Source organism: Leptinotarsa decemlineata, unplaced genomic scaffold, assembly GCF_025532065.1.
Source record: "Leptinotarsa decemlineata unplaced genomic scaffold, Ldec_3_MD MMD2_P_RNA_scaffold_12, whole genome shotgun sequence".
NCBI classification, from domain to species: domain Eukaryota; kingdom Metazoa; phylum Arthropoda; class Insecta; order Coleoptera; family Chrysomelidae; genus Leptinotarsa; species Leptinotarsa decemlineata.
The window spans coordinates 1,662,521-1,676,822 of NW_027412526.1; the positions used below are offsets into that span (position 1 = coordinate 1,662,521).

The following is a 14,302-nucleotide window of genomic DNA, read 5'->3' on the forward strand; positions in this document are numbered from 1 at the left end:
CAACCCTATATACTAATATTTCAGGTCATCGTAACACAAGTTGTACTTTAATATAGCTTTGAATGATTGTGTTGTGTCTCGTCTGAACGACGACCTGTAACAGGTCCAAGAGATATTTTTTTCAATATCAGAATGCAATAAAACAAGGCTTAATTTAAAACAATATTAATACTACATTTTTCTTAAGATTCGAATCTATAGTTACACAGTACTAATTCAATAAACGACTTTAAAATCAGGTATTAAAAACAGTTCGAAAACAAAGGCACTTTACTTGTTTCTCATTTTCATCAGCAACTCGAACCTCCTGTTGGACCTCACGTTCTGTATAACGTTTCTCCTAGTCTCCACAGTATTAGTCTGCACCTTCGTTTTGTTCACGACAGCTTTGAGCTGCTCTTCCTTAGTGGTTTTCTTCGCTGCTTCCGCCCCGACTTTGAAACCGAGTTTCGTAAACCCTTGCCTCTCAACAGGGTTTTTACTTTTGGTGGGTTTCGGGATGTGAGAAGGCTCTACTTTCTTCGGGAGGGGCGCTTTGGGATTGCTCCTGGATGGAGTTATGACTTTTGTACTTTTTATCACACTCACTCTCCGCTTGGGACTAACTTTAGAAACGGGTACAGGTTGTTTCGGGCTGTAGCGAAGCAGCTTCTTGCTCTTGGCAGGGGACTTGGGTTTCACGGGGGGCTCAGACACCGGCTTCAACCCAGACAGCAAAAGTTTTGCTCTGGCAGCCTTCCGCTCGCTCATTTCCTTCAGATTCTCCAGCTTGTCGTAAGCCCTCTGGTGGATGAGCGCAAAATTAGGCATCTTCGATCTTTTCTTGGCGGTATTCTTGGCCTCAGTCATCTTCTTGTTGGAATTTTCTTTCAGAAGCTCGAACCTCAGAGAATGTTTTTTATTAACAGGGATTGGCGTGCTCGTGATTGATTTTTGAGGTTTCGCAGGCGAAACCGTCCTCTTACAAAATGATTTCGTGAAACCTTTGGGGGTTTCTTTGTTCCCAGACAGGTCCAAAGGCGGCTCTGGCCAGGGCGGCGAGATATTGTGCAAGGTGCCGGAACTGTCCAGCAACGATACTCCCAAAGACTTGTTCCACCTTCTGCGCCCATTCGACTTGGAGGTATCCAAAGTCTGGACGCTTTCCAAATCCGCCCCTCCTGCTTTGATACTTTTCATTTGGTCTCTAGCCCCGTCATCCAACGTAAACGTCGATTCTCGCACAAGTCTACCAGGGGTGGTTGCCTCAAAAGTCTGCTCACTTTTAACCGGGGTAGGAGTGAGCAGACTGATAAACGTTGGCTCTTTATTAACGCTTCTGCTCCGGAGAGACCCGGTACTTCTGAGAGATTTAAGAGGTTTCTCCGGTCCTAATATTGGCGAAGGCATTTCGAAAGTGCTGCGTTTGCTTTGGGATGTTTTGCCAACAGGTGTTTTAGAAATTAGGTCTTCTCTTCTGCTGTCACTTTCCCTCAAGCTCGGTGAAATAAGTTCATAGTTCCCAGTGTTGCCGTCAGATTTGTCCGGACTCAAATGCTTGGCCGAGTTGCCTTCAAATACATTTCTTGATAATTTTTTAACGTGCGGAGACTTTCTGTAGTGTTTGAGAGACCCATCCTTGGACTCGTTGAAAGTTGTGAAGTTCTGCCCAGATATGTCCGTGGTGGTGTTTTGTACCTGTTGAGAATATTTTAGTTTTAATAGGTTACTAATGAGGGTATAATTAGAGTGATGTTACGTTTAATCCTATTGCAATTTGATTAATATGGTTGATAGGTGTTTTTCCAAATCATGAAAAACTAGAAAACCTATACCCATTTAAAAAAAGGAACCAACGTCAATGGAAAATTATCGCCCTTTTTTGGTCCCCTGTAGACTTTCTAAAGTATTTGAATACGCTTTTCTTGAACGCCTCTGTTCCTTTTTGAAAGAGACATTCTGTATTAATGTTTTCATTATTAAACAAAATGTGACCCAAACCCCATATTGCAAATGTTACTTCTAGAGCACTGAAAATGTTAGGTTTCACTCTTAGATCTGCAGAGAAATTATCTGTCTCTTCCTTAAAAGTCATATACTCCTCAATTATTAGATCAATAAAAAATTGTTTAATGTCTCAACAGGAATAGATCCCAATAACAAGATATATTAATATCATTAGCAATCATGTTAACAGTTTTATGTCTGCCTATACAGCGTGACTCACGGTCGATGGTAAGTTAGACGTTTCTGGAAAACGCAAAGCATGATTTTTCTGAAAATTTCACCTCTCACATTTCCTTAGATGTTCTATCGATCTAAAATATTTTCAGCATTGCGGCGTTGGCACTTCTATCAAAAAGTCTTAGCAATTATATATTTTTAAATGGAACACCCCGTATATTGATACATTTTTGGATATTCAATCTTACAAACTTCCTCTCGTTCATTGGTGTTAATTCAGGATACATTTGGTTGAATTTTTCACACGTTCTGACAATGATTTGATCACTTTGTTCATGTGTATAATAAATAATTTCATAAGAACTTCGTTTGAATAATCGATATTTGCATTCATTTTGGAAGATGATTCGAAACACCGTCGATAACTCTTTGTAAATTACTTATAAAAGTAACCGAACTGCTATAAGCTTGATAATTCCACTGCTACCTAAATCCAAATTCTAAAAAAAATGTTTCTAGAAGAAGCGACTTTATTGAGAAAACTTGACGATTTAGGTATAGGGACATGATATATCATCTTGAAGCATTTTTCACCATCTTTCAATTTATCGAGTAATAAACAGGGGGTTTCATTTGAAAAAATGAACTTTCGACTACTTTTATGCACAATGGAAATAATAGTAATTTTAGCACGCCCTGTATGATATGGAGTCGATTTCTTGGTGTTATTTGAATATTTCGAGTTTGTCCAAACTATCATCAAAACATCAACTTTTCATGAATTGAGAGTACTGATGTACTTAATTTCAATTAAGGCTATGTTTTGGACCATATTTAGCACAATTTATTTTTTATCTCGAAAACAGATAGAGATAGGTATAGAACATTATTAACAAAAAAGTATTAAAATACATCCTCTTTGAAGATGATCACTCGGTGATCGAAACACGTGTCGAGGTGTTAAAAATAACGATTTGGTGTTGGGAAAAAACTCCAGTAATATTCATATAGATATAGAGCTAACAAGTAAAAATAGTTCAGGTGTATTACAAAAAAAACCTAATTCAGCAGTAATACAGTAGTAGTAAAAGTTTCTTAACATGGTTCTCAACTTGACCAATAGGTTCATAATAAATGTCGAGATATTCACAGAGGTGATTGTAAAGTTTGCTGATTGCAACAACTGGTGACTTGAGTAATATGTTTGTTCTAGAGTTTGGTAGATAAAAAGTCAGTTCATTTCTGGAATTCATTCGTGAATAATTGATTGTTTGAAATTAAATTCTTAACATCAGGAAAGATTCTGTTGTACAAGCACATCTCAAAAGCCTTTGCAAAGTTGGATAACAAGGTTATAGGTCGGTAGTTTCTGGATATTGTTTATGGCACTATAATTTGGTGTCCCTCACTTAATGAGGATATTATTATGCTTGAAACTGTTTAAACTAGTTTCTAAAGTACTCTGCATACAAACTGGGATATCATATCTCTTTACCATCCCAATATTCAAATCTGGCATCAAGAAACTTGCCACAAATTATAGGCCAATAACTATCACAAACAATTTCGCTAAAGTTTTCGAGAAATGCTTGAAAAATAGACTTGTTCTTTACCTAGACAAGAATAATATCTTGAATGAATGCCAGTTTGGATTCAGAGAACATATGTCAACAGAAAATGCTGTCTTTCAATTGGTTTATAGTATATGGAATAATTTCAATATTAGCAAGAAGTGCCTAACAGTATTTTTAGATTTGGCGAAAGCCTTTGACACTGTTAATCATCATATCTTACTGAGGCGTTTAGAAATTATTGGAGTAAGAGGAATCACCCTTAATCTTTTTGCAAATTACTTATCTGGCAGAAATCAGATTGTTAAAATCAACAATATTTATAGTGATCCAGTACCTATAACCATGGGCTTCCCCCAAGGGACAGTACTAGTCCCAATTTTGTTCTTAATATACAATAATGACAGTTACAAACTTGAAAACATCCAAAGCAGCATTATATTTTATGCAGACGATACAGCTCTGTCATTTATAGGCGATACTTGGGCGACGTCTTTAAGAGAGCTGAAAGGGGACTCACATCTGTATTCTCTTGATTAAACACAAGTCTTTTGAGCCTAAACATCGCTAAAACTAAATACGTAACGTTTACCACTACAAATAAAGGTCAACCTTCCAAGAATAAGCTCACTATACACAAACCTATTTGCCAAACCCCAATGATATGCACATGTTCTACAGTCGATAAAGTAAGCAACATGAAATATCTTGGTGTATATGTAGACCAACATCTACGATGGGACAAACATGTAGACCACACCGTGGGTGTGCCACAGGGTTCAATAGTGGGTCCTCTACTGTTTATACTCTATGTAAGTAACATCGAATCAGTAGTTACTGAAGGTCATTATACCGCGTATGCAGATTACTTTTTGCTAGTTATATCTGCACCAGATACAAAAGAATTACAAAACAATTGTGCCAGAATAGAAGCCGAATATCAAATTACTTCAATAACAATGATTTATTCTTCAATGCAGGCAAAACAGAAGTTATTCATATTCACAATTGGCAAAACAGAGTGGAAAGCATATATTTCGTGGTGAACAAACACTTATCCCAATGTAAGATTCTTGGGAATCATTCTAGACGAGTTCCACAACTGGAAAGCCCAATGCCAGCAATTAATCTCAAAACCTAATTCATTGAAGTATCTCTTTATCAACTAACAAACAGTTTTAGCAAAGACTCAGTTGCTGAAGTAGAATCTAGAATTAGGTATGGTGTCCACAGCAGAAAATGTTTTTATAGCACCAAAAGGAAATACATCAGTTTACATTTTTGAACTGTGTATGTATGTCTTCAGAACTAAACCAACTTCTGCAACAAATATAAAACTTCATCAACATGATACTATAACCAAGAACCATTTTTAGTTACCCTTAGCTAGATTCAAAGTAACTTCACGTGGACCGGAATACATAAAATCATTAAGGAGTTATATATTAGGAAAATGTTTTTATGCTCCGCAGGAATTCTTTGAATACTCATATTCATCATAGTTTCAGAGTATGAAACTATGTATTTTCTATCGATGCTTCCTACTGAATTTCATGATCTGACTGGAAACAAAGAATTATTATTATTATTATATTATAATTTAAAACGAGTACCTTCATGCATAGATTCAAAAGATCTGAGAGGTTCGGTAGTTGGGGCATTTCAAGATAACTGGTGTGCAGAGTCATAAATGCTTTATTGTCATAAAAGTTTAGGTTTTGTTGACAAAGCAGGCCTAAGAACTAAAACAATCTGCTCTACCCTAATTTTTAGTGCACCAGTGCTTCTTCCATGCCAAAGTATAGACGTGTCCTCTGCAAAACTTGTGAGTTTGGCTTAAATCGATATATATTCCAGATCATTTATATATATAATAAAAACAGCAAAGGTCCGAGGACAGATCCCTGAGATATTCCGCATTTAATGCTCATTTTATCTGAATATTAACTTTTGAAATTCACTACTTGAACTCCAACATTTTGTTTTTTGAAAAACAAATTGGGTGTATATGGAGTTTTTTCATAAAATATGAGAAGGAATCACCCCTGAAATCAAAACATCACCTCTCTTACTTTTAATTACAATTCAATATTGTGTTTGTAGGAGTAAAAAGTAAAAGTAAAAGTAAATCACAACCTCTATATAAATAAACCACTATAACTACCAATTGAATTTAAATTAACATGGCTCTTTTATAATTGTACTCAAATTTCCATATTAAATTTCTTATTATAGACAGTCGTCTTTAAAAAAAATCCCCTGTCATAGGGTTGGGCAAAATTATATTTTCATTGAAGAAATTTTGGAAAAACGCCATTTTATAATATCATTAAATTTTTTATTTTAATGTTATAGGTAATAATTTTCACTCGAAAAAAAAAACATATTTGAATGCCAGTAAGGAATATAGTAGGTACAATTGGCAATTTATGATTGACAACCATATTAAAAATTTATTTAGAAAAATGGTGCGATTTTTTCAAATGTTATAACTATTATTATATCTCAAAGATACGATTAAACTGGCCTGAAAACAATGTTAGATCGATGCTTAAATTTTGTCTCTCGAAGAGTACTCTAAAATTCTTACTTTAAAACACACTTCAATGCGAGATTTCAACTCGAAAATTTAGACAACCGTGACACGTGTTTCATTAAAAAATAGCATCTTCAGGTGTCACAATACTGTTTGAACCAATTCTGTGTCATGAGTAATTTGAATCATTATGACTATTACTACATAACGAATTTCTACTTGATGAAATCATTACATAAAATATTCAACTTTCTAGAAAGAATAATGAATACAAGTTTTACCTGAGACTTCAATTTACCTAGTTTTAAAATTTATTCTAACTAGCTGGTGGCAAACTAAATTCAATAAAACGGGACAATTCAAATCTATTTGATCATTGAGCAATAATCCCTAAATCTCAAATCTATCAATTTCCAAGCATTCTACCCTCTTTCATTCTTTTGGAAAAAGTTTTTTCCGGTTTGTCCGATGTAAAACTTTGGAGAAAAACCACCAGTCAACTTGTATACTCCCGATCTATCAGACACTGAAGTTTTATCTTCACTGTTACTCAATATGAAAATAAATGAATAATGATCAACAATTTAAATGGTCATTTCTAACCGTACCTCGAAAGTATTCCTGAATCTGACAGACTTCCTTTCTCGCTCCAAATTGACTTCTTTCGCACAACTTGTTGAGCCTAGTTCGAAGGTCCTGTCTACCGTCTCTTCAACGTAAACATCCCCGGAGGGAATTGAGCGTCTCACACATTCTGAAGATCTCCGTTTTTCACGTCTTCGCTGGCTTCTTGTTTTTAAAATTGAACGCTTACTTGTACTGGGCCCTGGGACACCTGGTGTTTTTCGTATGTTTGATGAGAGTCTTTCTTTGGTGTTTTGATCCTCTGCCGTTTCCAAGGGGCTTTCACATTTGACCTTCTTTGATTTTTTTGATTTCTTCTTCCGCTTTTTAATTTCTATCTCAGAGTCACGTTTCTCCTCCGGAGTCGAGTTTTCTTTCACTTTTCCTTCCTCTTTATTGGATAGGTCAGCCATTTCGATCAAAGGCAAATCAATATTTGTCAAATCTTTCCGCTTACTAGTTTTTCTGGCTCCCGACTTTTCCCTATCGATACTTTTTTTGGTATTTGGTGAAACATTTTCTTTTTCTGCAGGAATGTCTGTCTCCAAATGAATCTTTGGCAGAAAATCCAAATTTTTTTGCTTTTTAGTTGTGACTTTTTTCAAAGATTCTCCGTTTCCTCTTGTTTGCGTTGCGAATATGCTTCTTCTATCGAGATGATTGAATTCTTCTGTACATCTTACTTTTCGACGAGCCTTTTTTTTAACCCTTTCTTCACTGTTTGCTTTAACTGAGGGGCTACTGGCATTCGAATCAGAATTTTCCACGAGCGTTGGGTCCACGTTTGGCTCTCTGTCAGTGTTAGTAATATTCAATACTGATTTTGATAGTTTTGAACTCTTTGAGGATTTGTTCATATTAAAAGATTGCTGCAATGGAAAATGACATAAATGCAATTCATTATTCAATGCTTATGATTATACCTTCATCATCCAAAAAAGTGATTTCACACTGTTTTGTATCAAATAATAAAATTAGGTTCTTTTAGAAACTGGTCACTCGACAATATCAACAAACTTTTAAAAAACGGTCAAAATTCAAACGATCACCAGTGACGACATAATATGGACTGGCCATTGAAGAGAGAACATGGACTCTAGTAACTAAAAAAAGATGAAGAGATTCACATCTTGGCATGTCCTTCACTCATACATTTGACATCATGATGTTTTACGCGTTGCTCATTGTAAAAATTCTGAAATTTGATGTCCCATGGTGCTGTGACGCAGTGACCCAGACGTGGTGTGATCCGCAGTTGGAATAGATATAAAAGTGACGTCACGGCGTCCATATTATCATGTCTATGAAAATTTTTGACAGAAACCTATTCTTCTTCTTAATCATGTATGGGCCTGAGCTAATGGGGCAATAAACCCTTGTGAATATCAGAGAGAGGTTAATAGACCACGGAAATTTCAAAATTTTCAGCCTCAAGATGGTTCGTCGTATGCGTTTATGAGGGTTCTCTTGCAGTTGTATCACAGGAATTGAATGAAAAACAAACTACCACTTTCAAGAAGCAACCTAATTTAATTTAAAAAAAAAACAAAAAAATATCACATTGTTAGAACAAACTCGATGGCAGCATTGACATCGCCGTTGGTGACCTTCAACGCCTGTATATTCCTGACGTCATCCAGCAGCCCCATCTCGTGCATCTGCTGCAACTGCACGTGCCACACTCTCGACAAGTTCTCTATGCTTTCATCGTCGCTTCTAGCAGCAGGAGCGGACGAACCAGAAGATCCGTTGCTACCACCTCCCAGGGCGAACGCCTGCTGGATGGCATTAGAGAACATCTCCGTCGTGATCACGTTGCTGCCTCCAGGGGTGCTGGGCCCTCCGGCGGGGGTGCCTGCGCTAGCGCTGTTGAACTGCGTGTTGGTGGCGTTAGCTATAGCTGCCGCGAGCTGCGCAGCCGTTATGGCGTTGTACGAAGAGTTGCGCGTGATGGGATGCTGCGACATATTGCTATCGGAGCTCGAGTCCATCTCGTCTTCGTCATCGTCGTCGGAGAGGGCCTGTAACGAGTAGGAGTACCCGGTGCTGGTGCTGGGTTGGTTTGGGGTGGAGGTTTTTTGATCTTCCTTGATGATTGACATTATGCTAGCAGTCACTTGGGGTAGGAACGGGAATCTCACCATCAACTTGTCGCTCCAGACAGGGTCCCCGAGGTGTACCAGCAGTTCTGGGTCTTGGAGAAAGGCCATGAACCTCGGTTCTTCAGCTAGTAACGGATTCTCCATTACGATCTTGTCGAGGACTTCTTTTCTGAATATTCTCTGTAATGACCATACGTCATAATTTATTGTTTATGAAATGAAGTGTAGGGATTTGATTATTTCAGATAACAAAAAGGTTGAATCATTTATTAAAATGGAGCATACCATATACTGACCAATTCAATTCAATTTTGTATTCAATCAATTTAAATAAGATCAATCAGTTACAGAAGCTGCAAAATCAAAACGGAGAGAGAGCATATGCTTTAGGACATAGATTAATAATAATATTCATGGATTTCTTTAGGACATCTCAATATACATACATTATTTTAAAAATATATAAATAAACAACATATAAGTAACAAAAATGATGATGTGATGAAAGAAAAGCATTTTTCAATGATTCCAGAATGGTTTCAACATGAGGATATACATAACAAATATATTACAAAACGGAAAAAAAAATCAGGGATGAGTTTTTATATAGTTCATGAGTTTTTTTTCAATTGGAAAACATTTATTGAATCTTTCAACGAAAGTGGGAGTTTGTTATACTCATTCAAACTTTTGTAATATAAAGACTTCATCGTACTAGTCAAATTAGATCGAATTATAAAAAAAAGATTCTTAAATATATAAATAGCAATGTAAAAAATTAAGGCTATTTAGTCTGAATATGTGTCTGTGAAATCTGTCTGTGAAATCAAGTACAGAATAAAAACAATTTCGTAAAAGGTACTCTTTGATTTTCCTTTTGAACAAACTAAAATTCAATTCAGTCACATTATATGGAAGTTTGTTAAATAATTTAACATCCAGAGAATTTCAAGTTTAAATTTTGGCTGTCTGAGTTGTCTCGCATTTCTAGTTTCATAATTATGATGATCTCGAGTGTTTGGAGACTAGTATTTTGTTTTTATGTATTCCAAACAGTGAGTATAAAATCAACATACAGAGCAAATACAATATTCCCAACTTTTCAAATAGTGGCTGACAGTGTGCGTCGAATGGAGCTCCAGCTATAATTCTGATGGCTTTTTTCTGCATACAAAAAGCTCTGCTCACGTAAGTAGATCTACCCCAAAGGAGTATCCCATATGAAAGGTGACTGTGAAAAAGGAAATGAAACGAAATGAGAAGTGTTTTATGGCTCAATGGTTTTTTCTCAACTGTCGACTATTGTGGGTTCTATTGTGGGGAACAAGCCCGGCTTGTCGTCAAGTATTGGTGAGCCAAAAGAGAATTATAAGAACTATGGCCAGTTTGGGCAACAGAACACACGCCAAGCCAATTTTTATTGAAATGAAAATCTTGACATTACCTTGTATATATAGATAATGGTGGCAATTCTATGGATACATCAATATGAAGATAAATATATTTGGGTAAAAGATCTTCATGAACGTGATGAACGAAATAAAAATCAATATAGAATGTCAAAAGTGAATAATGAAAAAACAAAAAAAAAACTGAATATTTGCCAATGAAACTGTACAACCAAATACCAGTGGAATAGAAGTAGTACACAACTAAAAAATTAAAGTACCAACTAAAACAATCATTGCTATTGAATCCACTATATGATGTAAATGAATTTTTTTTTCATTCATGGGTCTAAATGCTAATATTTTTGGTTGTCAAGAGTGTGAACTACAGATTTCGTGATTAATGTTTCTGTGTTTTCCATCTGTGTGCCTCTAAAGTTAAAACTGTTCATATATGTATAAGTGTGACTGGTTTTATATATGTAAATATCTTGTTTTTGATACACTAACATCTTTTTTTATTCTTAAACATATTTTTAGTTTGAGAATAGTCTCTACAATATTGTGACGTACCGACCTGAACAAATAACTGTTGTCTGACTATTGTAACATACTGTTTTTTGTAACAATTTTTGAAGGTGAATAAATATCTTATTGTGGTTACAAAGCTTTCTTCAAAAAATATAACAAAACAATACGAAGATGCAAGAAAATATTAAAATCAGTACTATATACCTACACATAAACACAATGAAGTTAAAAATTGAATCCAAAACAAGCACTAGTTCAATTCCATAATAGTATTCACTAAATTCCCAAAAATATTATTGCAATTATCAATCAATCAATCAAACATTTATTGAATAAGTTTTCCTCCACAATCACATTAGACAAAAAAACATAACATCATCATAAAATACTGGCTGATTCAACAGGTCAAACATAAAAAAGACAATATAAAACATAAAACATACATAAAAAAAAGTTAATAAACTACAATCAAATTAGGATTCAAGGAGAAACTCATCCACAGAGCCCTAAGTACTGTTCAAGACCATAGGAAATTACTGACTGAATTAAATTGTAGTATAAAAGCTTGAGAACATCAAGAGAGACTGTTTGTTTTAACCGACGAAGTAAATATATATGTTTACTGAGCTTCAGTTTGATACTATCAACATGGAACTTCCAGGAAAGTTTATTATCAATATCAATACCAAAGAATTAAGTACAATTAACTTGATGTGAAGTTTCATTATTTAATCCAACCAAATAGCTTTTATCAATTGTTGTATTTTTAGTAACAAAGTTGAGCATTTGAGATTTAGCAGAATTTAGCGGCAGGCCATTTATAGAACGCCACTCAGAAATTTGATCAGTTAGTACTCCATTAGCTTTGACAATTATTTCGGACAAAGTTCCCGCAGATTCCAAGATGTTAGTATCGTCCATAAGAATAACAGTAATGGAAGCTTTTGAATAAAATTTCGGAAGATCATTTATAAAAACCAAAAATAGAAGGGGTCCCAAAACAGAGCCTTAAGGTACCCCTCTTGATATATATTTTCTTTCAGAATTCATTCCATTCACACAGATCCAACCCAATTCAATGCAGAGCCACATATACCATAAAACTGCAATTTGTGTAACAGTGTTACACAGTGGTGAACGAGGTCAAAGGTTTTGCTCAAATAAAAAAATGATCCTAAAGTCTGCTGTTGTTTTCCAAGATTTCCAGCGCATGTTTAATGAGTTGATTAATTGCACCAACTGTAGATTTATTTCTTCTATAAGCATTCTGACTAGAACGAAAACATTGTTGTCAAGATTGTGATTCTATATATTTTATCACCATTTTTCCTTATCTGTTTAACATAATTTCCGTACATCACTGCAAGAGACAGATTAAGGCAAAAACGTCAGTCATTTCTGAGAATTTAGTTCCTTGGAATTTTAGTATATTCACCAGATACGTCAGTCATTTCTGAGAATTTAGTTCCTTGGAATTTTAGTATATTCACCAGATATACAATACAATTCTTTAAGTTTTCACTACCAAGTTGGCGTATTCAGGAGGAATCAATTCCTAACTTCACAACTCTCTATTTATCGAGAGAAAATCAGAAGTTGTGAAATGAAAAAATAATCATGTATGGACTCAAATTTTGTACATTTCTGAAGACGGAGGCATATTTTGACCTCTGAATCGTTAAAATAAGTATTGTAGCCCTTTTTTTGATGGACAAAATCATTAAACACAACAAGTTACTGATAGTGGTAAGTTTCTTGGGGAGACGATAAAATGTCAGCTGCTGAATAAGTTAGTTTCCAATAAAAAAATCACAGATGCCATTTTAAATTTTCTTGAAGCGGTCTAATTGAGCCTAAATGAATAAAAGGAGGCCACCACAGTGTTTTTTTGACCTTTTTAAGGCATTTTAGAGAGTAAAGTTTATCCTCTGAAGTTATATCATGCCATGTGATTCAGCTCTAAAACTCAAGGTACATCTGTGAAAAGGCATTCTCTGCCTTATAAACAGAATTCATTTCAGCTTATAGTTCAGTTTTTCATATACACATGTAATTATAGGAAAACCTTGAATACTTGAAAAATACATATATCCTTTCATTAACACATACTACATGCTGTAAACTAGAGGCAACTTACCTGTAGGGTACTTCTATAGCCAGAGGACGTAATAAGTGATCTGAATGCTGCCACAACTTCCGTCGGTTGCATCAGTTCTTCATAGGAATAATCATCATCAAGGAGATATGGTGTCTCGAGAACATGAATAATAGATCCGGAAGATATTCCGTAGGAGGACAGAGTGTGTTGAGCTAGCAAAAGCATTCCATTAAACGACAAAGCTACAAAGAACGAAGTTTTATCTACTATGAAGTTATTAGTATAAAGTATGGTTATCTAGTACCTATGTCTAACGGTGATTTCTCCAGTAATTTCAGGGCCTCACACTTTATGTTGTCAACTTTTCCTTCCAAATCAACATTTTCAATCTTTATCGTTCGCAGTTGAGTTTTGTTCCAAATTCCCAAAAAGATTTTTGCAGCCATGACTAATCAATTCTTTGTTTTCCACTGGAATTAAATTGCTTTCAGTTTTCCACTCAATTTGAAAACATGATTTGTCAGAAGTTATATCCACATGTTTGTCACAAAACAACACTTTTCGGAAGTGTCTAATATTACGGCATGGGAAAAGTAACTACTACAGGTGTGTTCGGTTTCAAAAATCTGGTGCCGAGCGAGCAGACGCAGGTTAGCCACCACGTGATCACACAGTCAACGAACGCTCGATTCTATCCGAACGATCAATTAACATTTATTTGTCATCACAAAACCTCTAACATATGATGAAGTTTATTCCTACAACAGAACTGCGATTCCTTATTTTTTTATTTCAAAATGCGAATATTTTTTACAACTATTTAAGGATGACTAGAGTTGAGAGAGCCATTATTATGTAGCTAAAAATATGTCATAAACTATTCTGTGAACATGATGATGTGCTGTGAAACAAGTCAAAACTGTCATCAAAAGATTATAATTCTTTGAAAATACCTACAACTCAACAAACTGTTTTGTATTATGACAACTGACATATAAAAAATCTGTCAATCGAGTGCTCAGATTTGTATTAAACGAACATACGGCATTTACAGTATTACAAATTGTATTAAGGGTATGATCCTAAAGTAAGAACATTCTTGGTTATGCTGTCCAAAACTAACCACCTATGTCATATTCCTGAAAAAGTGTTATATTCATATCACAGTTTCCTTTAAAATGGTTAACCAAATATCAATCAAGTCACTGGCAAATATTGGTCGGTTATCCACTGCTGTCATTTTTCGTGTTGTTGCGTTCCGAAAGTAACTACAAATTTATAGTCTATCC

General features: G+C 35.1%; 1 protein-coding gene across 3 annotated transcripts; it reads right to left on the reverse strand.

Moving 5' to 3' along the window:
* Positions 1–149: 149 nt before the first annotated feature.
* LOC111517696 (ubiquitin-like protein 7) lies at positions 150–13,587 on the reverse strand. Of its 3 annotated transcripts, none has more exons than XM_074171479.1 (3): positions 13,318–13,587; positions 13,053–13,255; positions 150–1,677 (listed from the first exon to the last, which is right to left on the reverse strand). In XM_074171479.1, exons 1-3 carry the CDS (start codon positions 13,457–13,459, stop codon positions 271–273), a joined length of 1,752 nt encoding a protein of 583 aa, XP_074027580.1. In that variant the 5' UTR covers positions 13,460–13,587; the 3' UTR covers positions 150–270. The 3 variants fall into 3 exon arrangements, with proteins under 3 accessions (XP_074027580.1, XP_023029690.2, XP_023029684.1); XM_023173922.2 differs by lacking the exons at positions 13,053–13,255; positions 13,318–13,587 and adding exons at positions 6,879–7,763; positions 7,818–7,975; XM_023173916.2 differs by lacking the exon at positions 150–1,677 and adding an exon at positions 8,399–9,176 and having other exon boundaries at positions 13,318–13,579.
* Between the last annotated feature and the right edge of the window lie 715 nt (positions 13,588–14,302).

Excerpts from the sequence above, each read along its gene's own strand:
- LOC111517696 (XM_023173922.2), bottom strand. Across the intron at positions 1,678-6,878 it reads GATTCAGGAATACTTTCGAG|GTACAAAACACCACCACGGA; the intron begins GTACGGTTAGAA and ends TATTCTCAACAG.